We start from the raw sequence: 25534 nt of genomic DNA, 5'->3' as shown, positions 1-25534 counted from the left end.
AACCCACGTGGCCACGAGGAGAACGTGCAAACGCCACGTACAGACAGCACCCGTAGCCAGGATCGAACCCAGTCTCTGATGCAGAGGCAGTAACTCTACCCGCTGCAACATTGTTGTCCAATGGACGTACAGAGTCATGCTGCATGGAAAAAGGCCCTTCGGCCCACAATGCTCATGCTGGTCACCTGGTATGTATCCATACTAATCCATACCACGACAATAGACCTTGACCACAGAGTTCCTCCAGCACTTTGTGTTTTGTTTTCTTTCCCTACAATGTAGGTATGTTGCAAAACGTACCTGAAGCGTCGCTGAAAATCTGTCCCAGCCCGTGTGCGCGATTTTGGCGCCGTTTAGAGGGGGGCGGGTTTAAAACGCGATTTTCCCTAGGCTGTTCAAATCGAGGTTTTTCAGCCTAGTTAATTATTAACGAAAAATCGCTGGAAGATTCCCTCGCTTGAGCTATTATTAGTTTTAAGGGCTTTATTAAATTGTTATAGTAGGTTAAAAATGAACCTCTAAACCCCCAACCGGCCGGATCTCATACAGGGGAAAAACGGAAGGTAGGCTGTATATATTTACGTTAAAAAGGGCTTCTTAAGATCCCTTTATACAAAGTTTAATGTTGCGAGTAGCTAATTTTGGGCCCATTATATCCCGTAGTATTTTTCTGGGCATTTGAGGGCACAAATCTACCGCAATGTGAACGTTCTAAACCAGCGCATTCACAGGATCCCACTAGAAAGCTGATTTAAATGGACTTTAATTTACAGCAATTAAACACTAAATTCCTTCCATTTGGCCTATAAATTAATGTAAATGCGATTTAAAAATCATATTTTACTGTGAATTATTTGTGAATATTATTTGGACACTTAGGCTATTTAAAAATGTTAATCATTTATTAAGAAATGGATAGATGTTTAGATCTAGTCATTGAAGTTTGAAATTAGCTACAATTAGGTAACTAACTAATTATATGCTTTAATTTCAGGTCATCCAAGTAAGATTATTTTATATTTGTTTCAGAATGCTTCAATCTATGATAACTGAAAATGTCATTCAGTTCTCTTAATTTTTAAGAAAGTTATGGGCTTTTGACTGTCCACGATCACAGCTTTTTTGTTATGTCCATAGAAAATCAATAGGGAACAAGATGCTCATTTCCGAGTATGAAAATGGCCATAACTTTTTAAATACTTGAGTAAATATGAAAGTGAATTAGGTGTCAAATTAAACTTATTTTTATGCTTTATCTGATGGGATAAATTGCAGACTTGATTTTTAAAATCTCAAAATTTTGTAACATTGCTATACAATGTCAAAACAATATTAGGGTGGTGCAGAGGTAATGTTGTTGCCTTACGTTGCCAGAGACCCAGGTTCGATCCTGACTATGCGTGCTGTCTGTATGGGGTTTGTACGTTCTCCCTGTGACCGCGTGGGTTTTCTCCGGGTGCTCCGGTTTCTCCCAAAGATGTGCAGGTTTGTAGGATAATTGGCTTTGGTAAAGATTGTAAATTGTCCCTAGTGAGTGTAGGATAGTGTTAGTGGGCAGTGATCGCTGGTCGGCACGGACTGGGTGGGCCGAAGGGCCTGTTTCAGCGCTGTATCTCCAAACTAAATGAAACTAAAGCTTCTTAATCAGGTCTCAGCGCTGGAGTTATAAGAAGGGCAGGGCAGTTGTGGGGAGAGAGTTGACTGTAACATACCTTTAATGTTGGCCGGGTTGTCGATGACAAAGTTCCCATTCCACACAACTGAGAGATTTACAGGAAGGTCGCTGATATCATTTCTTTCATACGTGTACTAGGAGGGAAAAACACAAGCACTTCGTAAGAACGGACAATTCTCCCACTGAGGAGGTCTTCGATGCATAATCCCAATCACAGAATCCCAAACATTCCCGATAGTTTGAAAATGCACACCTCCAGATTCAGGGACAGTTTATTTCGAGCTGTTATCAGGCAACTGAACTGTCCTTTAAGTTTAGTTTAGTTTATTGTCACATGCACCGAGGTCCAGTAAAAAGCTTTTTTGTTGCGCGCTAACCAGACTATACATGATCACAATCAAGCCGTCCACAGTGTACGGATATAGGATCAAGGGAATAATGTTCAGTGCAAGATAAAGTCCACTAAAGATAGTCCGAGGGTCTCCAATGAGGAAGATGTAAGGTCAGGGCAGCTCTCTAGTTCAGACGGTTCAGTTGCCTGATAACAGCTGGGAAGAAACTGTCCCTGAATCTGGATCCTCTCACCAACTCGGGAGCGATCCTGACCTCATTGGAGACTGGACCTGCCCCGGTCATTCCTTCTCCCATCAGGCAGTGCGTACAGAAGCATAAAAGCGCACATCACCAGCTTCTTCCCCGCTGTTATCAGTCTTCTGAACGGTCCTCCCATAAGCTAGGGTACTGTCCGATTCACCTCTACCCTATTGCTACAATGCTGAGAACTATGTTCTGCACTTTATCTTCCCCTTTGCTCGACCAAATGTACTTGAGTTTGACGATTGCATTTATGTATGGTAAATCTGATCTAGATGGATAGCGTGCAAAACCAAACTTTCCACTGTAGCTCAGTACTTGAGATAATAATAAACCTACACCTGGTTTACAAAAAAAGTCACACAATGCTCCAGTAACTCAGCGAGTCATCCAGCCAGCAGCTCAGGAGAACGTGGATAGGTGGCGTTTCAGGTCGGGACTCTTCCTGAACATCACTATCCATGTTCTCCAGTGATGCTGCCTGGCCCACTGAATCACTCCAGCACTTTGTACCTTCGTTTGTAAACCTGTTGTTGCTTGTCTCAGCGTGAGTGGAAGGAACGAACAGGCGATATTTCGGATTGGGTCCCATCGTCAGACTGATTGTAGTTGGGGGAGAGAAAGCTGGTGGAGGTGGGACAATGCCTGGCAAGTGATAGATGGTTACAGGTGATGGGGGGAGGTTGATTGGAAGATGGGTGGATGAAAACCAGTCTCACTGTATTAACACAGCCCAGCTCCCATCTCCCACTCACTCCCCAACACCAACACAACTCCAGGCCAATGGTGGGGAGAAACCGGCCACCACCTAGTGGGCGGTCACGGTGGCGCAGCGGTAGAGTTGCTGCCTTACAGCGAATGCAGCGCCGGAGTCCCGGGTTCGATCCTGACTATGGGTGCTGTCTGTACGGAGTTTGTACGTTCTCCCCGTGACCGGCGTGGGTTTTCTCTGAGATCTTTGGTTTCCTCCCACACTCCAAAGACGTCCAGGTTTGTAGTTAATTGGCTTGGTAAATGTAAAAAAATTGTTCCTAGTGGGTGTAGGATAGTGTTAATGTGCGGGGATCGTTGGTCGGCGCGGACCCGGTGGGCCGAAGGGCCTGTTTCCGTGCTGTATCTCTAAACTAAACTAAACCTTCTCCGGACCCTGTCAGGGCATTGAAACCAATCATGGGTCTGAATGGGTGGCACAGTGAGGTAGAGTTACTGCCTCACAGCACCAGAGACCCCGGTTCAATCCTGACTGCGGCTGCTGTCTGCACCGACCTTATAAACCAGTGATGTGAACATTGAATTCTCAATCATTTTAAGTAACTTTGACTAATACTCCCCTCCCCTCCCCCTTTTCCTCCACTAATCGTTTAACCAGCTCCACAGTTCACCACATCGTATCGGTCTTGAGATCACACCTTCCCTGGCCGACAAAGGGCCCACCAGGGCTGAGATCATCTGTTGCTGGCCCTGGTTTGCCCCGGTCCATTCTCATCACCAGCTCTTCCTCCCCCCCCCCCCCCCTCTTATTTTCAGCCTGAAGGGTCTCCCGAGCCACCAACCACCGCCACGAAACGTCAACTATCCAAGTTCTCCAGGAATGCTGCCTGGCCTGTCCCGCTGGGTTACTCCAGCACTTTGTGTCTACCTCCGACGTGATCTCTGGTTGGTGTCGTGTTACACTGTGAATGGCTATATCACCTATGTTTCACAAACTCCACAAATTGGTGCAATCTCCCTTTGGCTGGGCCCACTGACAGTTTGCTACACTAGGTGGCAGACTGGTGCAAGAGTTAGCAAGGGGATGGGTACAAGCAAAGCCTTGGGTTCTGATCCTTTCCCTCCCTCTCTCTCTCACTGGATCCCCACGGTAGATTGGCCCACATTCCCCGTCAACAACGAGGTCAGAGGTCAGAGGTCCAAGGGCGGATGTGAAAACGGTGTTGGGATGCTCGCACGTGTGCGTGTGCGTGTGTGTGCGCGCAGGGAGAGAGAGAAAGTGAGAGTGAGAGAAGGGAGAGAAAGGGGAGAGAGAGAAGGAATAATGCACAAAGGGGAGGGAAGACTGGGAGGGAGAGATTTTGAAGGGTGGGGAAGGAGAGAGAGAGAGAGAGGGAAGGGTGGGTGGAAAAGAGGGGGAGAAGGCTGGGAATGAAGAGAGAGAATGGGGAAGAAAGGGAGAGAGATAAGGAGGAAGGAGAGAGAGTGGGACAGAAGGGAGGGAGGGAGGGAGGGAGGGAGAAGGGGAAGGACGAGAGGGAGGGAGAAAAGGTTGGGGACGGTGGGAAGAAAGAGAGGGATGTGGGGAAGAAGGGAAGGAGAGAGAGAGAAAGGTGGGGAAGGTGAGATGGGGGGGGCGAGAGAAAGTGAGAAAGGTGGGGGAAGAGAGAGAAAGACGGGTGGGGAGGAAGGGAGAGAGATAGGAGGGAGAAAGGTGGGTAGAAGAAAGGGAAAGTGAGACGGAGTCAGGAGAGAGCGAGAAAGGTGGAGAGGAAGAGAGAGACAGGGCAGAGGGAGAGAGAGAGATGGGCACGGAGAAAAGGAGCGAGAGAATATTAAGCAAAAGGAGGGAAAGAGAGGAGGAGGATTGAAGACAATGGAGGGGAGGAGGGAGAAAGGACAGTGAGGAAGAGAGAAGGGTTTGGACGAGAGAGAGAGAGAGAGAGAGAAGGGCAGGGTGGGAGAGAGAGCACGAGAGAGGGGAATTGGGGATATGGAGGGAAATGGGAAAAAGTGGCAAAATGAAGTGGGGAGTGGTAAAGCAGCTGAGCACAGGAACAGGCCTCCAGATTCTTGCCAGGATAAGCCAATCTCTTCTGACTGCACGAGATCCATATCCCTCCATTCCCTGCATATCCATGTCTAAAAGCCTCTAAAATGCCACGATCATATCTGCCTTCACCACCACCTTTGGAAGCACGTTCCAGGCTCCCACCACTCACTGTGTAAAGGTAATTGCCCTGCACATCTCATTTCAACTTTGCCCCTCTCACCTTAAAGCTATGCCCTCTGGTCTTTGACAGTTCCATGTTCTGGCTGTCTACCCTATCTACACCACTCTTTATTTTTACTCCCATCTGGTCTCACCTCAACCTCTGATTTTCCAAAGTCATGGTGACATACGGCCCTTCAGCCCAACTTGCCCTTGCTGACCAAGATGCCCCATCTACACGTCCCACCTGCCTGCATTTGGCCCATGTCCCTTTAAGTCAGAGAGTGTACAAAATCATGAGAGGAATACATCGGGTAGATGCACAGAGTCTCTTGCCCAGAGTAGGGGAATTGAGGACCAGAGGACATAGGTTCAAGGTGAAGGGGGAAAGATTTAATAGGAATCCGAGGGGTAAATATTTTTCACACAGAGGGTGGTGGGTGAATGGAACGAGCTGCCAGAGGAGGTAGTTGAGGCTATGACTATCCCATCATTTAAGAAACAGTTAGACATGTACATGGATAGGACAGGTTTGGAGGGATATGGACCAAGCGCCGGCAGGTGGGACTAGTGTAGCTGAGACATGTTGGCCGGTGTGGGCAAGCTGGGCCGAAGGGCCTGTTTCCACACTATATCACTCTATGACTCTATGGTGAATCTGTGGAATTCTTTGCCACAGAAGGCTGTGGAGGCAAAGTCAATGGATATTTTTAAGGCAGAGATAGATTCTTGATTAGTCCGGGTGTTGGGGGTTATGGGGAGAAGGCAGGAGAATGGGGTTGGGAGGGAAAGATCAGCCATGATTGAATGGTGGAGTAGACTTGATGGGCCGAATGGCCTAATTCTGCTTCGATTACTTATGACACTATGACCTTAAAGCAGGGAAAACAATCTAAGTTTGTTCCCCCTTTTTATGGGAGTTGACCCTCAAATCCAAGCAGCGATAGGAAACCTCACCAAGATGGGGAAGACACGACATGCCATGTCAAGTCCCGTGTCTGGGCGCTATCTCAATGCAGAGGACATAGAGAGGGCATCAAGGAGCCATCCACACAAGAGATTCCCCACCTGGCCCACTCCCGAGGATTACAATGGAGACACAAGGAACTGCAGGTGGTTTACAAAACAAAGGACACAAAGTGCTGGAGTAACTCAGCGAATCTGGCAGCATCGCTGGAGAACATGGATAGGTGACATAGAATAATGAACAGTGCAGCACAAGAATAGGCCCTCCAGTCCACTGATCCAATGGTCATGCCAACCACCGATCGCCCGTTTACACTAGTTCTACGTTATCCCACTTTCTCATCCACTCCCTACACACTAGGGGCAATTTACAGAGGGCTGATTAACCTACAAACCCACCCGGTCTTTGGGAAGTAGGAGGAAACAAGGACAACGTGCAAACTCCACACACACACACACACATAGATAGAAAGCAGCCGAGATCAGGATCGAACCTGTGTCTCTGGCACTGTGAGGCAGCGGCTCTACCCGCTGTGCCACTGTGCCGTCCTCGGGGGAGTTGTTGGCGGTGTGGTATTATCCAGCGCACGGCCGTTGAAGTACACATGAAATCACGCAGAGGACTGTGCCAGCAAGACAAACACTGACGTGTAAGTGGAATTGGCATTTCCAATTTGTCACCTGACATGTCCCATTTGACCAATCTCATCTCCTGGCTGGTATCAAGCATTCAGCTGTCTAGATTGGTTGCTGTGTCTCCTGTTTCATTCCTGGCGTTGCAAGATTAGGTGTGGGAGGGGGGGGGGGGGGGAGATGAGAGATCGGGGTGTGAGTAGAGTTATAATATGGGCAAGCGGGAGTGAGCAGTAGAGAGGGCAGAACAGAGAAGGGAGGTTTGCCCCAATACTGAAGAGAGACACAATTTGCTGGAGTAACTCGAGGTAGATGCCGCCTGACCCGCTGAGTTACTCCAGCATTTTGTGTCCATCTTCGGTGTAAACCAGCATCTGCAGTTCCTATACGCATTGCCCCAATACAGGAAGGACATGATGTCTTTAGAAAGGCTGCAGAGGTGGTTGACCAGAACGATGCCTGGATTAGGGGGTGGTAGCAGCAAGGAGAGTTTGGACCGACTTGAACTGTTGTTTTCTGGAGCTTTCACGGTCGAGGGGAAACCCGATAGGAGTGTATATAAAGAAATGAGAGGCATAGATAGGGTAGACAACCAGAATCTTTTCCCCTGGATGGAAATATCCAAGGCTAGAGGGCATAGGTTTTGTTGTCTGTGACATAGATGTTGATTTTCTGTGGGGTAGGGATTTGGGAGGGGGTGGGAAGGAGAACGGAGCAACGTTGGGATAGAGGTGGGATTGTAAAAGGGAGAGGGTGTGGAGGGAGGGAGGGAGCAAGGTGGGAAAGAAGGAGTGAGAGTGGGAAGGGGAAAGGAAGGAGGGTGGAATGGAGGTGGGACAAAGGTGGTGGCATGAGGAAGCAAGGAGGGATTGAGGGTGTGAGGGAGAATACTAGCACTATCCCTCACAATTCACGGCAGCCAATTAACCTACAAACCTGCATGGCTTTGGAATGTGGGGGAAAACCGGAGCACCCGAGGGAAAACCCACGTGGTCGCAGGGAGAACGTGCACACTCCATACAGACAGCACCCTTAGTTAGGATCGAACCCAGGGCTCTGGTGCTGTGAGGCGGCAACTCTACCACTGCGCCACCTTGCCGCTTGCGGGGGAATGGACGGTGCAACTGGCTCAGTCAACGTCGGCCTTCACCCTGCCTTGCAAATAGATGTGCGGCCATTGACCTTCCCAGACGAGGCACCAGCACGATCTGATCCCCCATCCGCCGCTCAAAGGTCATTGATACCGCCGGCCAAATGCCACGTGTGTCAACTTCAAAACAGAGCGTGGCTGTCTGAGTTTTTGTTGGACAAGGGAGGATCAGATCCTTGATGATAAGACAGCTTACAGGTTGCAATCAATCATCCACGGGGTTGAGATTAGATGCTGCAGTGTTGCATTCCCAAATGCAACTCGCAGCGCAGGGTGTCAACACACCAGGAACTGCAGATGCAGGCTCGCAGAAATGTAAATCAGTTTAGTTTAGAGAGATACAGCATGGGTAATGCTGTATCGTTGGTCCACGTGAACCAACCATCACCCGTTATCCCAATTTTGCACCCTATATACTAGAGGCAATTTACCGAAGCCGATTGTCCTACAAAGACACACTTCATTGGAATGTGGAAGGAAACCGGAGCACCCGGAGAAAACCCATTTGGTCAAAGAGGGAACATTCGAACTCTGTACAGACAGCATCCGTAGTCAGGATCGAACAGGTCTCTGGGGCTCTACCGCTGTGCCGCCCCAGAGGGATACAAAGCGCTGGAGTAGTTCAGAGGGTCAGCATCTCTGGAGGACATGGACATGCGAGGTTTTGGGTCAGGACCCTTCTTCAGACTGATTGTGGTGGCTGGGCAGGCTCATTGAAGGAGTTCGAGCACAGAACTGAAACGGGCCCTTCAGCCCACAATGTCCATGCCGCACACGATGCCAAGTTAAACCCAGAAAGCCAACATTGTCCAACATGGACAAGGTGGGCCGAAGGGCCTGTTTCGAGCTTAGTTTAAATTTAGTTGAGAGGAACTGCGTAGAAACAGGCCCTTCGGCCCACCGAGTCCACGCCGACCAGCGATTCCCCCTGTACACTAGTTCTATCCCACACACCAGGGACAATTTACAGAAGCCAATTAACCTACAAACCTGCACGTCGTTTGAGTGTACGAGGAAGCCAGAGCTCCCTGAGCAACCCACGAGGTCACAGGGAGAATGTGAAAACTCTGTACAGTCAGCACCTGTAGTCAGGATTGAACCCTGGTCTCTGGCGCTGTGAGGCAGCAACTCTACTGCTGCGCCACTGTGCCACCATGGGGTATAAGCCAAATACAACGCCTCTGGTGGCTGAGAGGTCTATGGGCCAATTCCAGGAACATGGGACCAGCTCAGAATGCCAATTAGGACGACATGGGCAAGGTGGGCTGAAGGGCTTGTTTCAATCCCTATGACTCTTTAGCCCCTTCCCATCAATTGGCATTAATGTGTTGAACCCAAGATGACCATACATCCCCTTTAATTCTTCGCCCTCTGATTTTAAAGCTATGCCCTCTAGTCCATGACATTTCCATTTGGGAGAAAGGTTCCACTGCCTACCCCATCTATGCCTCTCATAATTTTATACACTCCTATCAGCTCTCCCCTCAACCGACGTTCCAAAGAAAACTATCCACTCTGACCTCTCCCTGTAGCTAATACCCTCTAGGTCAGGCAGCATTTTGGTAAACTTCCTCTGCACCCTCTCCAAGACCTCCACATCATTCATGTAATGGGGCGACCAGAACTGCACTCAATATTCCAAGTAGAGCCTAACCAAAGTTGAGGAAGCGTGAGAACATGCAAACTCCACACAGCCAGCACCCGTTAAGAGTTGCTGCCTTACAGGGCCAGAGACCCGGGTGTGATCCTGATTACGGATGCTGTCTGTATGGAGTTTGTACGTTCTCCCTGTGCCCGCATGGGTTTTCTCTGGGTGCTCCGATTTCCTCCCACATTTCAAAGACGTGCGGGTTTGTAGGTTAATTGGCTTCAGTAAAATTATAAATTGTTCTTAATGTGCTAATGTAAGGGGTGGTCGCTGGTCGGCACGGACTCAGTGGGAAAAAGGGCCTGTTTCCGCGCTGTATCTCTAAAGCCTAAAGTAAAGTCAGGATCAAACCCGGGTCTCTGCCACTGTGAGGCAGTGGCTCTACCAGCTGTGTCACTGTGCTGCTCTCTGGAGCCCCAGATCTCTGCTCAACAACACTCCTTAGGGCCCTGCCGTTCACTGTGTGAATGATAGTCAGCATAGATGCGATGGGCTGAAGGGCCTGTTTTTCTGCTGTAGAATGGAGTCCATGACTCCTTTGGTTCCTTAGTCAAAGTAAAGAGAAGCCCAGGCCCATTGTGGAGTTGTTCTTGTCAATCCATTACTGGCATTGTAGAGGGTTCACAAGAATTACAGCTACAGTATAATGAGCATTTGACGGCACTGGGCCTGTACTCACTGGAGTTTAGAAGGATGAGGGGGTGTGTCATTGAAATTTACCGAATAGTGAAAGGGCTGGATAGAGTGGATGTGGTGAGAATGTTTCCACGAGTGGGAGCATGTAGGTCATAGCCTCAGAGTTAAAGGACATCCCTCTGGAAGGGAGACAAGGGGAATTTCATTCGCCAGAGTTAGACAGAGGGTGGTGAATCTGTGGAATTTATTGCCTCAGACCGCTACGGAGGCCGTCAATGGGTATTTTTAAGGCAGAGATTGACAGATTCTGGAACAGTAAAGGTGTCAGGGGTTGTGGGGAGAATTGGTTTGAGAGGAAAAGATAGGTCAGCCACGATCAAATGGCAGAGCTGACCCCATGGGCCGAGCGGCCTAATTCTTCTCCGAATACTTATGAAAAGCCCATCTCAGCTGGGAAAATAGAAGCCAAGATATCTTTAAATTGGAGCAGTACAAGAGGCTTCATTTCAATTTATCTCATCTTCCTGTGAGAAAATAAATCAACTGGCAGATCTCAGTGGAGAGGTTTACTGCTGAAGTCATTGAGGTGATGCACACTCCAGCTCCCCGCATTCACACACACGTCAGGTCTCTGTGCCTGACACTCTGTCATGGAGTGCAGCCACTGGAAGCGGCCTGTAATGGAGAACAGCCACCAGTGTCTGTGGGGTCAGGGAAAGATCCATTCACCAAGGCTCTCCTCAACTCCATGGTTCAATGCAGACCAGAGGGAGGGAGTGAGAGAGATAGAGAGAGAGAGAGAGAGTGGATGGAGAAAGAGAAAGAGACACTGAGACAGTGACAGAGAGTTGGATAGAGAGGGATAGATAGATATAGAGAGAGATATAGAGAGAAAGAGAGAGTGATAGGGAGATATAGAAAGATAGAGAGGGGGAAGAGGGGAGAGAGGTTGAGGAGGGAGAGGGAGAGAGGTAGGAGGGGAAGGAGAGGGGAGGGGATGGAGAGAGGGGTGGCAAAATTTAGTGAGGGAGAGAGAGGAGAGGGAAGAGAGGGAGCGCGAGAGAAGAGAGAGGATGGAGAAAGGGAAGCAAGAAACAAGAGGGCAAGGAAGGAGGGAGAGAAGGGTGAAGAAGGGAGAGGGGAAGGTGAGAGAGAAAGGCAGAAGAAGAGGAAGGTCTAACAATTAATTAAGTTGGGAAAATAAGTCTAAAAGGGCACAGAGGATGTATCTACTCGAGGGAGAGTCTAGGGCCAGAGGCCACAGCCTTAGAGTAAATGGCCGTACCTTTAGAAAGGAAATGAGGAGGAATTTCTTTAGTCAGAGAGTGGTGAATCTGTGAAGTATTGGTGCTGATTTAGTACTGTCTCATGTATCTAGAGGGGTCACCCACCATTTTTCTACAGAGACGCTGCCTGATCTGCTGAGTTACTCCAGCACTTTGTGCCTATCTACAGCGAACAAGGATTTTCTGCATGCTAGGCAATCAAATCATACTACAAATGAGAACAATCAGGTCACAACCATCTTTGCATTACAATCTTTGCATAACTTGTGCAATTAGCAGAATACCCAGAATGCAGAATTGAGCTTTACTGTGTCATAGTTACGAGGAACGAGCAGATAAGAAAAAAGTGCAAGGTCCACAATGAGGTAGGTTGGAAGATCGGGACTATACCCTAGCCTACGAGAGGACTGCGCAGTAGTTTGTTAACAGAGGGAGAGGGGGAAAGAGTGAATGACAGGGGTGTGAGCAGTCCCTGATTATTCTGGAACAGAAACAGGCCCTTCCACCCACAATATTTGTGCAGAATTTGATGCCAAGACCATCGCCTATCTGCCTGCGCATAATCCATATTCATGTGCCTATCCAAAACGCCACTATCATATCTACCACCTCTGGCAGCATGTTCCAGGCACCTACCACCCTCTCTGCAAAAAACTTGCCCCATACATCTCCTTTAAACTTTGTCCCTCTCACCTTAAAGCAATGCTCTCTGGTCTTTGACATTTCCACCCTGGGGTAAAAAGGTTCTGACTGTCTACCCTATCTATGCCTCGTATTTTTATATGTTCTGTTCTATGTTCAGGAACAATGGTCCTGAATGTTAACTGATGTTTTGTGCGGATAATGGTTTGCACAGTAGAGCTGCTGCCTCACAGCGCCAGAGATCGTCCATAATCGAACCCGACCTCTGGGTGTGTGGAGTTTGCACGTTCTCCCTGTGAAGCGTGTGGGTTTTCTCTGGGTGCTCCAGTTTCCTCCCACACTCCTCCCACAAGACGTAATGGTTTGTAGGTGAATTGGCTACGGTAAAATTGTCCCTAGTGTGATGGATACTGTTAGTCTACAGGATGATCGATGGGCCGAAGGGCCTTTTTCAATGCTGTATCTCTAATACTAAAAAAAAAAACTAAAGCCCGGGTTCGATCCTGACTGTGGGTGCAGTCTGTGTGGGGAGTTTGTACCTTCTCCCTGTGACCATGAGGGTTTCCTCTGGGGGATCCGGTTTGCTCCCACATCACAAAGACCTGCGGATTTGTGGGTTAATTGGCTTCTGCAAATGGTCTCTAGTGTGTAGGATTGTCATAGTGCTAGTGTATGGGGTGATCGCTGGTCGGCGTGGATTTGATGGGTCAGAGGACCTGTTTCTCATTAAAAAAAAAGGATGCCAAGTAAAACCAGCAGCTAATGAGATGATGCTGCAATCCTGCCCCTCCTGCGGCAGCTCACTGGATCCAAACTCCCGGCTGCTGGGGTGGTGTCCGTCAGGGAGGGGGAATCTCCAGATTTTTCGTGATCACCTCCCCCTCTCCCCCAGTTGCGTTGCTCCGCTGGCCGCGATGGACAGGCTCATTAAAACTGCACCAGGACGCAGCGGCAGCCAGCAGGGGACTTGGAAATGAGACAATTAAAGGTGCGATGGCAAGTGACAGTGATGAATTACTGCTCCTCCAGCACCTCACACCAATGTTCATCTGGGGGACAGTTCACACGCCTACACACACACTCGTGCACGTACACACTCAAATACACACACATACTCACACAGAGAGATACACCCACACACACTCGTGCACGTACACACTCAAATACACACACATACTCACACAGAGAGATACACACACACACACTCGTGCACGTACACTCAAATACACACACACTCACAGATACACACACGTGCATGCACACACTCATGCACACACACACACACGTGCACGCACACACTCATGCACACATACTCATACACACACAGATACACACACAGAGATACACTACCACAGATATAAACACTCACAGAAACACCCACACGCAGATACACCCACGCAGATACACCCACACACGCAGATACACCCACACGCAGATACACCCACACACGCAGATACACACACAGTTACACACACATGCTCAAACACTCACAGACTGACACACACTGATGCACATGCACACAAACACACTCACACTGGCCCCACACTCACATAAACACATAGACTCACACATACACACACACTGGCACACAGACACAGTCACACCCATACATGCACTCATACCAACACAGACACACACAACACACATGGCATACACACACACACACAAAAAAACACACTGCATTGAGACCCGCAGACATAAACAGACACCCACTCGCACATACTCACAGACATATACACACACACAGACGCACGCACACACACTGATACACACTTTATTCCTTGGAGCACAGGAGGCTGGGGGCTGATCGTGGCGAGGTGTACCAAATCACGGGGGGAATAAGGGTAAATGCAGAGTCTTTTACCCCGAGAATCAAGAACTAGTCAACATAGGCTTAAGGTAAGAGGGGAAAGACTTAATACCTAGATATTTGAGGTGGTGGATGTAAGCAACGAGCTGCTAGAGGAGGTGTTGAGGCAGGTACTATCACAACATTTCAGAAACATTTGGACAGGTACATGGACAGGAAAGGTTTAGAGGGATATTGGCCAAATGCGGAAAAACGTGACTAGCATAAATTGGGCATCTTAGTCGACATGGACGAGTTGGGCCGAAGGGCCTGTTCTTGTACTGTATAACTCTATACTAGATGTCAGGTGAACAGGCCGTTCATCTATGCCTCTACTCTGCTGAAATGTTGGCCAATCTGCTTCATAAGTTTTTAAATCATAGGAGCAGAATTAGGCCATTCAGCCCATTAAGTCTACCAATTCAGTCATGGCTGATCTATCTTTCCCTCTCAACCCCATTCTCTCGCCTTCTCCCCATAACCCCTGACACCTGTACTAATCAAGAATCTGTCAATCTCCGCTTTAAAAATACCCGTTGACTTGGCCTCCACAACCGTCTGTGGCAATGAATCCCACAGATTCACCACCCTCTGGCTAAAGAAACTATCCTCGCCTTGGAGGTCATTTCCACATGACTCACTCGGTTGATTCCTGGGATGAAGGGGGCAGCTTTTGGAGATCAGATGGGGTTTTGGAGAGTGAAAGATGATTTTATTTGACAAAGCAGAGGTCAAGAAGGTGTTTTTCTGACAGAAACTGGGCTGGCACAATGGTGCAGCGGGTAGAGTTGCTGCCTTACAGCGCCAGAGACCCAGGTTTGATCCTGACTACAGTTGGTCTCTGTACAGAGTTTGTACGTTCTCCCCACGACCACATGTGTTTCTCCCCCGGAGCTCCAGTTTCCTCCCACACTCCAAAGATGTACATGTTTGTAGGTTAATTGGCTTGGTAAAATAGTAAATTGTCTGTAGTGTGTGTAGCATAGTGCTAGTATGCAGGGATCACAGGTGGGCTGAAGGGCCTGTTTCCACACTGTATCTCTGAACCAAACTAAACCAGACATCAGAGATCAGACCAAAGATTGTTCATTCATGACAGAGCTGAAGAGGAATTTTATTTCTCAGAGAGTTGTAAATCTTTGGAATTCTATCCCCCAGAGATCATTTTCGAGCCAGGGATAGATTTTAGAATGATCACGATCCTACGAGAACAGGAACTAGAGCGGAGAGCAAGTTTTGATCAGATCAAGCATATTCACATTCAATGACAGAGCATGTTTTACAGAGATTTCTTTGTTCCGTCTACTCTAACCTATCGCACTGCACACCTCAAACAATATTGTCAGCTAAGGCTTTATTCCTTGGAGTGCAGGATGCTGAGGGCTGATCTTATAGAGGTGTATGAAATCATGAGGGGAATAGATAGGGTGAATGCACAGTCTATTACCCAGAGAATTGGAATGATGAACGAGAGGGCAATGGGTTTAAGGCGAGGGGGGAAAGCTTTAATAGGAACCCGAGGGGCAACATTTTCACACACTGTGTGGTGGGTATATTGAATGAGCTGCCAGAGGGGGCAGATGAGGCAGGTACTACAATAGCATTTGAAGGACACTTGGACAGGTACATGGATAGGAAAGGTTTAGAGGGATGAGGGCCAAACTCAGGCAGGTGGGACGAGCTAGCTCAGTTATAAAATCTGGTTGGCATGGAGTAGTTGGGCAGAAGGGCCTGTTTCTGTGCTGGGTGACTTTTTGACTCTTAGACTCTCTGACTCTCTTTTTGGACCTCTCGTGAAAATTAAATATCAAGACAATGATACAATTTCCATCCCCGAAGACTATTGTAGATGTGGCATCGATCCATGTTCTCCAGGGAAATACACAAAGTCTTTCTTTCAGACTGAAGAAGGGTCTCGACCTTAAACGTCACCCGTCTATATTCTCCAAGGATGCTGCTTGACTTGCTGAGTTACTCCAGCACTATGTCTTTCCGCAGTAAACTAGCATCCTCAGTTTCTTGTTTCTACATGTTCTCCAAGAGATGCTGCCTGACCCACCAAGTTGCTCCAGCGCTTTGTGTCTATTTTTGTAAACCAGCATCTGCAGTTCCTTGTTTCTCCAAGTCTGTCCAACCTCTCCTTGTAGTTAGCCCCTTACAATCCAGGGACACAGGCAGATGATATACCCTAACCACTTGGCAGAAGGTCTTAATAATAAATGAAAATGACTGTTCAGTCAGGCTGTTATCAGGCAACTGAACCACCCTACCAACAACTAGAGAGCGGTCCTGAGAATGGGGGCACAGAGGTCCTTCAGTAATTGTACAGGGCCCTAGTGAGACCACACCTGGAATATTGTGTGCAGTATTGGTCTCCAAGTTTGTGGAAGGACATTCTTGCTATTGAGGAAGTGCAGCGTAGGTTCACAAGGTTAATTACCGACATGATGGGACTGTCATATGCTGAGAGTATGGAGCGGCTGGGCTTGACTATTTTATTTTTTCTTTCCTGTAAAGCACCTTGAATTGCTGTTTACACGAATGGTGCTATACAAATACATTTGCCTTGCCTTGCCTTGCCTTGTATACTCTGGAATTTAGAAGGATGAGTGAGGTATCTTATTGAAACATATAAGATTATTAAGGATTTGGACACACTGGAGGCAGGAAACATGTTCCCGATGATGGGGGAGTCCGGAACCAGGGGCCACAGTTTAAGAATAAGGGGTAAGGCATTTAGAACGGAGACGAGGAAACACTTTTTTACAGAGAGTTGTGAGTCCGTGGAATTCTCTGCCTCAGAGGGCGATAGAGGCCGGTTCTCTGGATACTTTCAAGAGAGAGCTGGATAGGGCTCTTAAAGATAGCAGAGTCGGGGGATACGGGGAGAAGGCAGGAACGGGGTACTGATTGTGGATGATCAGCCATGATCACATTGAATGGCGGTGCTGGTTCGAAGGGCCGAATGGCCTACTCCTGCACCTAATGTCTATTGTCTAACTATCATCTACCTCAGTGGAGACCCTCAAACTATCTTTGATCAGATTTTACTGGACTTTATCTTGCACCAGTCAGTATTCACATTATTCCCTTTACCCTGTATCTGTACACTGTGGACGGCTCAATTGTAATCATGCATAGTCTTTCCACTGACTGGTTAGCATGCAACATAAAAGATTTACACTGTACCGGGATACACATGACAATAAACTAAACTACTGCAATAACTAGATGACAATTGATCAATATTTAATTATGTATTTACCAGCTCATAAAAAATACCAGGAGATCTTAAGAGAGCCACAATAGACAAAGGTCAATAATATATAATTTTTTGTTTTGTTTTGTTTAGAGATACAGCGCGGAAACAGGCCCTTCGGCCCGCCGAGCCCGCACCGACCAGTGATCCCCGCACTCTAACACTATCCTACACACATACGAGGGAAAATGTTACAATTATAGCCAATTAGCCTACAAACCTGTGCTTCGTTGGAGTGAAGGAAACCAGAGCACCCGCAGAAAATCCACGCAGGTCACGGGGAGAATGTACAAACTCCGTACAGACAGCACCCGTAGGTAGGATCGGACCCGGGTCTCTGGCGCTGTGAGGCAGCAACTCTACCGCTGCACCACCGTGCTGCCCTAATTCCAGAGCTCTCTGCACTGTGAGACTCCCTGAGCTGCTCACAGGCTGAAGCAGTCATTCATGCAGAACAGCAATGTTACAAGATCCTTTCGCAAAGACCTGCCGAGAATCATAAAGGCTACTGGTGTCAGCAGCATTGATCCCTGGCACTATTTAAACAAGGGTCTGTGTTCGCAGGCGGCTTAGCCTGGGATTACCGTTCACTATTTACCAAATCAATTTCCCTTCTTTTGTGCTACCCATGTTCTCCAGGGATCCTGCCTGACCCACTGGGTTACTCCAGCACTTTGTGTCCTTTTGTGTATTGACCAGCATCTGCAGTTCCCAGTTTCTGCCCTGCTTTGCTATTTACTGTTACGGTAATGCACGGTGGCACAGCTGGTAGAGCTGCTGCCTCACAGCGCCAGTGGCTGCAACACTGAAGGAGGGTCAGTCTGAAGAAAGGTCCCGACCCAAAACATCACCCATCCTTTTTTTTTCAGAGAGGCTAGCTGACCCGCTGAGTTACTCCAGCACTTTGTGTCTATCTTTGGTTTCAACCAGCATCTGCAGTTCTTTGCTTCCACATATTACCTGCCATGCATTGTCCTGCCTCTCCCCTGCACCAGCTTTCTTCACCTCACCCCCTACAATTAGTCTGAAGAAAGGTCCCGACCTGAAGCGTCACCTGTCCATGTTCACCAGAAATACTGCTTGGCCCACTGAGTTACTCCAGCACTTTGCGTATTTTTGCGTATTAACCAGCATCTGCAGTTCCTTGTCTCTACAAAAAGGAAAGGCAACTGCTGGGATCTGGGAGCGAGGTTGACAATGGTGTGTAGTGTTGGTAGGAACAATGAGCTTGCTGTGGTACGCATGTGGTTTTATCTTATCAAGATATCCAGAGTTAATGACTGGGTTCCTACAATGCCTGTAGCACAATGCAGTGTGAGTTGGCATTTAGTGTGTGGGGGCGATGGTCAGGATTGCTGCTTGGAGTTGATCCTTGTACAGGCGATGCAGGCAGCTGACTAGCCCTTTCTGCCACAATGTAGAATCATACAGCACAACAGGCCCTTCGGCCCAACTTGCCCATGCTGTCCAAAATGCCCAATCTACATCCATCAGGGCAGCACAAAGATAGTCCGAGGGTTTCCAATGATAGTACTCACAAAAAGCTGGAGTAACTCAGCGGGACAGGCAGCATCTCTGGAGAGAAGGAATGGGTGACGTTTCGGGTCGAGATCCTTCTTCAGACGGTCAGGACTGCAACAACTAGAGAGTGGTGCTGAGCTACGATCTATCTTTGATCAGGCTTGACTAGACCTTATTTTGCACTAACCATCATTCACGTCATTCCCTTTATGGTGTATCTGCACACTGTGGACGGCTCGATTGGACTCATCGATACGTGACCCGCGGGTCGTGACCGGTCGGTGGTGACGTATGTTAGTTATTCCGTGTCCTGACTGTGGTGTGGACCCCCTGGTAGACCCCGCGATGAGTGGGCGGGATAGTACGGAGGTGGACATGTCCAAAAGTCCATAAGTCATACGAGCAGAATTAAGCCATTCAGCCCATCGAGCCTACTCCACCTATCGATCGTGGCTGATCTATCATTCCCCCCCTCCTGCCTTCTTCCCATAATCCCTGACCACCCTTACAAATCAAGAAATTGTCAATCTCAGTTTAAAAAAAAACAATGATAGCCTGGCAATGAATTCCACAGACTCACCACCCTCTGACTAAAGAAATTCCCCCGCAACTTAGTTCTAAAGGGTCGGCCTTCTATTCTGAGGCTGTGGCCTCTGGTCCTAGACTCTCCCACGAATGGAAACATCCTCTCCACATCCACTCCTTTCGCTATTCACTCGAAGTGAATGAGGCCACGAATCAGCCTCACCACCAAGGTGTCAGGGCGAGTGGGCAGGGGGTTGAGGCTGGAGCACAAGCACCTCCTCTGGCGTTCCCAGTGGGGTCCTGAGGGAATGCCGCGCAGTCAGACAAACAACGCCCACGCCACACGCCGACTGCACTCGCCGTCAGGATCCAACACGGGTGCCTGACGCTGTAAGCAGCAACTCTACCGCTGTGTCACTGTGCCGCCCCAATATAGGCACAAGGGTCACCTGGGACATGCACAGAAAACCAACCGGAGCAAAGGACAAATGGCCTCCACGTCCCCTACCCCTCCTGCCCCTCCATACCTTTACTCCGCACCCCCTCCCCTCCACCTCTTCTCTACCTCCTCTCTGCCTCCATCAATCCCTCCACACCCTTCCTCCACTGCCTCTCCACTGCACCTCTCCTCCCCTAATGTCATGCTTTCCCTCCCATTTCTCTCTCCAACCTCGCCCCTCTCACACCTCCTCCTTTCTCTCTATCTCCCTCCATCCTCCTTTCCACTCTCTCCCTCGTCTACCCTCCCTCCCTCTCTCCCCCACCTTTCCCTCCCTCTCTCTCTATACCCCTTCTCTCTCCCCACTTCCCACCCTGCTCTCCCCCTTCCCCACCCTCCTCCCTTCTCCATTTCTTCGTTGCCCCTCGCTTCCTCCATCTTTCTCCCCTCCACCTCTCTCCCCATCCTCTCTCTCTCTACCCACCTTTCTCCCCTCCTCATTTCCCCTTCCACCCTCCCTCTTTCTCCCCTCCCACCCCCTTCTTACCCCCTTTCTCTCTCTCTTCGCTCCCCTCTCACGATTCCTTTATTTGAGTCGCACAATCAGGCCATTCGGCCCACCTTGCCCGTGCCAGCCATGCCCTCAGCGATGGGCAGCAACACAGAGGGACAGAGGTACGCCCGCCCACAGATGGCCCGTGTGAGGTGCTTCCCCTGGGGGGGGGGATGCCTCCGGATGGTCTACCTACCGAGGTGTTCTGGCACTGGACCCGGGTGCTGTTGAAACGGAGTGCGGGCACTCGATGCACGGTGCCCTGGACGTTGAAGATGCACTCATAGCTCCTCTGCCCCGACTGTGGCTGCGGGAGGTTCTTGGCGGCCAGCGTGATGGGTTTGACCACCCCGACGGGAATGAAGATCTCCGTCGACGGCAGAATCTGCGGGCAGTCCTGCGAAGAGAATATTGGTTAGTCTCATTTTCACACCTTACACTTCCTTATCTCCGTATCTCCCTCTACCCTGACTCTCAGTCCGAAGAATGGTCTCGACCCGAAACGTCACCCATTCCTTCTCTCCAGTGATACTGCCTGTCCCGCTGAGTTACACCAGCATTTTGTGTCTATCTTTGTGCAAACCAGCATCGGCTGTTCCTTCCTACATATTGGTTCATTTGTTTATTTATTATTATCTAATAATCTGTGGACTCCATTGCCACTGACGGCTGTGGAGGCCAAGTCATTAGGTGTTTCTAAGGTGCAGATCAGCAGAGTCTTGATTAGAACGGGTGTCAGGGGTTATGGAGAGAAGGCAGGAGAATGGGTTGAGAAGGAAAGTTAGATCAACCATGATTGAATGGCGGAGTAGACTTGATGGGCCGAATGGCCTGATTCTGCTGATAGACCTTATGAACTTCGTTCTGATGAAACATAAACTGTTTCTCACTCCACAGTGGCGGTCTGACCTGCAAAGTGTTATCAAGGGAGGTGGTGGAAGCAGATAGGAGCAGAATTAGGCCATTCGGCCCATCAAGTCTATTCCGCCATTCGATCATGGCTGATCTATTTTTCCGTCTCAACCCCATTCTCCTGCCTTTGTCCCATAACCTTTGACACCTTTACTAATCAAGAATGAAGAAGGGTCTCGATTCGAAACGTCACCTGTTCCTTTTCTCCAGAAATGCTGCCTGACCCGCTGAGTTACTCCAGCTTTTTGTGTCTGTCTTTAGTTTAAACCAGCATCTGCAGTTCCTTAGTTCCGACACAAGAATCTGCCAATCTCTGCTTGAAAAATGCCCAATGACTTAACCTCCACCTGTACCGAAAGAGACCGTAACCTATATCATATCCACCTTCAGCAAACCTCTCCGTCACTGCAGTTAGTCTATGATCTCAAGTTAACTCTTTAACTGCAAACAGAAGGGCAATGTTGATGTTTGTAATCAAAGTCAACTCTGTAACTGTGATTAATTGAATAAAATCTCCTTGTTAAGGAGAAATAAAGAGTTAATGCCGAGGACACTCCCAGATGGAAAATCTATGCATGTCCACAGTGGGGCTGGAGAAATTGTGGGAAAGTTGTCCTACTCTCTGACTGGTCTGCAGTTCCATGGACCCGACCCAAAACTGCCACAAAACAGGAAACACCTGCACTCCTCCCTCTGCGCCCCTTACACGCACAGGCAGACCCCGCAAGGTAATGCTATAGTTTCCACCACACCTTTACTTTATTTCAGAGATACAGTGAGGATAAAGGCCCTTCAGCCCACCGAGTGATCCCTATACACCAGCACTATCCCACACATTAGGGACAATTTACAATTTTTTATCGAAGCCAATTAACCTACAAACCTGCATGTGTTTGGAGCGTGGGAGAAAACCGGAGAACCCAGGGAAGACCTACATGGTCACAGGGAGAACGTGCAAACTCCTTACAGACAGCACCCGAGGTCAGGATCGAACCAGGGTCTCTGGCGCTGTGAGGCAGCAACTCTACTGCTCTGCCACTAAGGTCCTGTAGCATTCCTGTACGGTTCCTGTGTGCGTCTCCTCAGCTTTCTTGCGGGTGTGACATTCCACACGGCACCACCTCTCGCCCGCTCTCAAACCTCACACCTTTAACAAACCAGTCTCCCAGTCTGGGGAATTCTGGCAGTGGATTCTCAACTCCTAGTCTGACACATTCCAATCTAGACACCAGACTCCTAAAGCCGTCTACCATCCTCTCCACCAGCCCCACCCCGGACATCATCTTCATCACAGTCGGCCCTAGCGGCGTATCCGGTAGAGCTGATGCCTCTTAGCGCCGGAGATCCTGGTTCGATCCCAACATTGGGTGCTGTCTGTGAGTGTGTACATTCTCCCAGCGGCATCGTAGGTTTCTCCAGATTCCTCTCATAGCCCAAAAGACGTGTTAATAGGTTAATTTATTTTAGACCTTACTTTAGACTTTAGTGATACAGCAAGTAAACAGGCCCTTCGTCCCACCGAGTCTACGCCGACCAGCAATCACCCCGTACACTAGCACTATCTTACACACTAGGGACATTTTCCAATTTTTACCGAAGCTAATTAACTTATAAACCTGTACGTCTTTGGACTGTGTGTGGAAACGGGAGCACCCGTAGAAAACCACGCAGGTCAAGTGGAGAACGTGCAAACTCCACGCAGACAGTATCCGTAGTCAGGATCTAACTCGCATCTTTGGCATTGTAGGGCAGCAACTCTACCGCTGCACCACTGTATGAATTAATTTCCATTGTTACCATTGGGAACGTACAGACTCCACACACATAGACAGCACCCGAGGTCGGGATTGAACCTGGGTCTCTGGCGCTGTGAGGCAGTGGTTCTACCAGCTGCACCACTGTGTTGCAGCACTGCATAGGGTAGGTTTAGTTTTAGGGAGGATATGGTCCAAATGCAGGCAGATGGGACTAGAGTATTTGGGGCATATGGGTCGGCACGGGCAAGTTGGGCCGAAGGGTCTGTTTCCGTGCTGTATGACTGCACAAGGCAAGCTTACACAGACAGATACAAGCGGGTGACTCATTTGAGAGTGTTGTTTTGTAATTAGAATCACCACCATTCAATTGCTGTCTCCTTGGGGAGAAGACAGGGCTTTCCAAAGGCCAGGCGTTAATAAGGACGGCACAATTAAATGCGCACGACCCCTCCACTTTTATTTTCTCTTCAAAATATTCATTAAAATCTGGAGCCTTTGGGAAGAAAGATTTTTTTTTTTAAAACACAATGGGCTCCGTCGGTGAGGTCGTTTCTAGTCACACGCATGGACATGGAGATTAATTTGTGTTTTCATTATCATTCTCGCCTCATTCTTTGGTTCTTTAAGCAATTAAAGTATTGACTGGCTATTTCATGAAGTGCTGTAACTGCGGAAAATGTTTTGAGTCTTCTGCAGTCTTATCCCATTCCTGCGGTACCTGCGCAGACTGGTGATGGTGCATCACTTTGTCTCAGGCCATGGAAACAGGCCCTTCGGCCCAACTTGACCCTGCCATCTGCGCTAGTCCCAGCTGCCGCGTTTAGCCCATCTCCATCTAAACCTTTCCTATCCAAGTACCTGTTGGAATGTCTTTCAAATGCTGTTGTAGTACCTGCCTCAACTACCTCCTCTGGCAGCTTGTTCCTTATACCCACCACCCTCTGAGTGAAAAAGTTGTTCCTCAGGTTTGTATTAAATCTTTCCCTTCTTACATTAAACCTATGTCCTCTGGTTCTTGATTCCCCTATGCTGGGTGAAAGACTGTGTACATTCATCTTTGTCTCGCTCACTCATTCTCTCCGTCTGTATCTCGCCCACGCTTCGGTTTCTCCCTCCCTCTCTTTCTGTCTGTATCATTCTGTCTGTCTGCCTCTCCTTTTATCCTACAGATCTCATTTATTCCCTCTTCTTTCTCCAGTTTCCATCCTGGGTACTGATTGGGGATGATCAGCCATGATCACAATGAATGGCGGTGCTGGCTCGAAGGGCCGAATGGCCTACTCCTGCACCTATTGTCTATTTCCTTCTCTCCCTCGCTCCTTCTAACACCCCCCCTCCCCCCCCCCCCCCGGCTCTCTCTCACCCCCCTCCTCTCTCTGCCCCCTACCTCTCCCACCCTGCCTTTCCCTCACACCCTGCCCCTCTTTCCCCCCCCCCCCACTGCTCACCCCCCCCCTCCGCCTCTCCCTCCCCCACCCTTTCACAGGCACATCTATTTCCCTTTTACTGATGAGCTGCAATGTCACCCAGTGAGATTGTGAGTTTAACACCGATCCATGCCAACATGAAACATCCTGAGCTCATTAATTAATGACGGCTTTAGATCACTGAATATTCATTGTTAAACAGAAACTCCCAGTTGATCCTCTGATGTTTATACTGAGGGTTTCTCCTGTATCATTGGGCTAAGTCTGGCCGAGATAGGATTCAGCCAGGGGGCTGAATGGCCTCCTGTAATTCAGTGACTTGTACCTGGTTGATTTAGTGCAAGCCTTCCCAAACTCTCCCTGAAAAGCTGCAAGGGAGGGGACAGGACATCCAACTTTCTCTCCCCCACTCGGCCCCCCCCCCCCTCCCCTCCCACCCCACCACAATCAGCCTGAAGGAGGGTCCCGTCCCGAAACGTGGGTGGGTGTTTGGAACGAGCTGCTGGAGCAGGTATTTGAGGCAGGTATTATCGCAACAGTTAAGAAACATTTAGACAGGTACAAGGACAGGACAGGTTTAGAGGGAGATGGGCCAAATGCAGGCAGGTGGGACAAGTGTAGATGGGGCAATTTGTTCGGTGGGGGGAGAATTGGGCTGAAGGGCCTGTTTCCATGCTGTATGAGTACGACTGGTTGCAAGGGGGGTGATGGAGAACTAGAAGCAGAAATAGACCAGGCCAAATCAGGGCCAGCCACAGAGGACCTCAGGCAGGGAGGTTCCCCGATAGGCCGATTGTTGGCTAGGGGGGGAGTGTGATCCCAAGAGGGATGCGTGGTGCTGAACTGTGGAACAAAAGCTATCACTTTGCAAATATCTCGACCGTTTCTTTCGTGCGATTTTGCATACTTTTCAAGAGATTGGTTATTCTAAATAACCCTGAACAATGTTTGACCCCTGGAACCTGGGCCCCACATCTGAGGAAGGATGTGCTGGCGTTGGAGAGGGTCCAGAGCAGGTTTACAAGGATGATCCCGAGAATTATTCAATTAACATGATGAATGTTTGACAGCACTGGGCCTGTAATCACTGGAGTTTCGAAGGATAAGAGGGAACCTCGTTGAAACGTACCGAATAGTGA

The 25534-nt window shown here is 48.9% G+C and overlaps 1 protein-coding gene across 1 annotated transcript in view; it reads right to left on the bottom strand.

Moving 5' to 3' along the window:
- The window catches only part of plxna1 (plexin A1), a 232846-nt gene that overhangs the window by 53638 nt on the left and 153674 nt on the right, over window positions 1–25534 (bottom strand). The window contains exons 10-11 of the mRNA XM_033036992.1: window positions 20496–20696; window positions 1713–1809 (exon numbers count right to left, since the gene is read on the bottom strand). Of these exons, the coding sequence (XP_032892883.1) occupies window positions 1713–1809; window positions 20496–20696 (298 nt within the window). The remainder of the gene's footprint in view (window positions 1–1712; window positions 1810–20495; window positions 20697–25534) is intronic.

Source organism: Amblyraja radiata, chromosome 18, assembly GCF_010909765.2.
Source record: "Amblyraja radiata isolate CabotCenter1 chromosome 18, sAmbRad1.1.pri, whole genome shotgun sequence".
Lineage (NCBI taxonomy): Eukaryota > Metazoa > Chordata > Chondrichthyes > Rajiformes > Rajidae > Amblyraja > Amblyraja radiata.
This window is presented reverse-complemented; position numbering and strand designations above follow the sequence as displayed.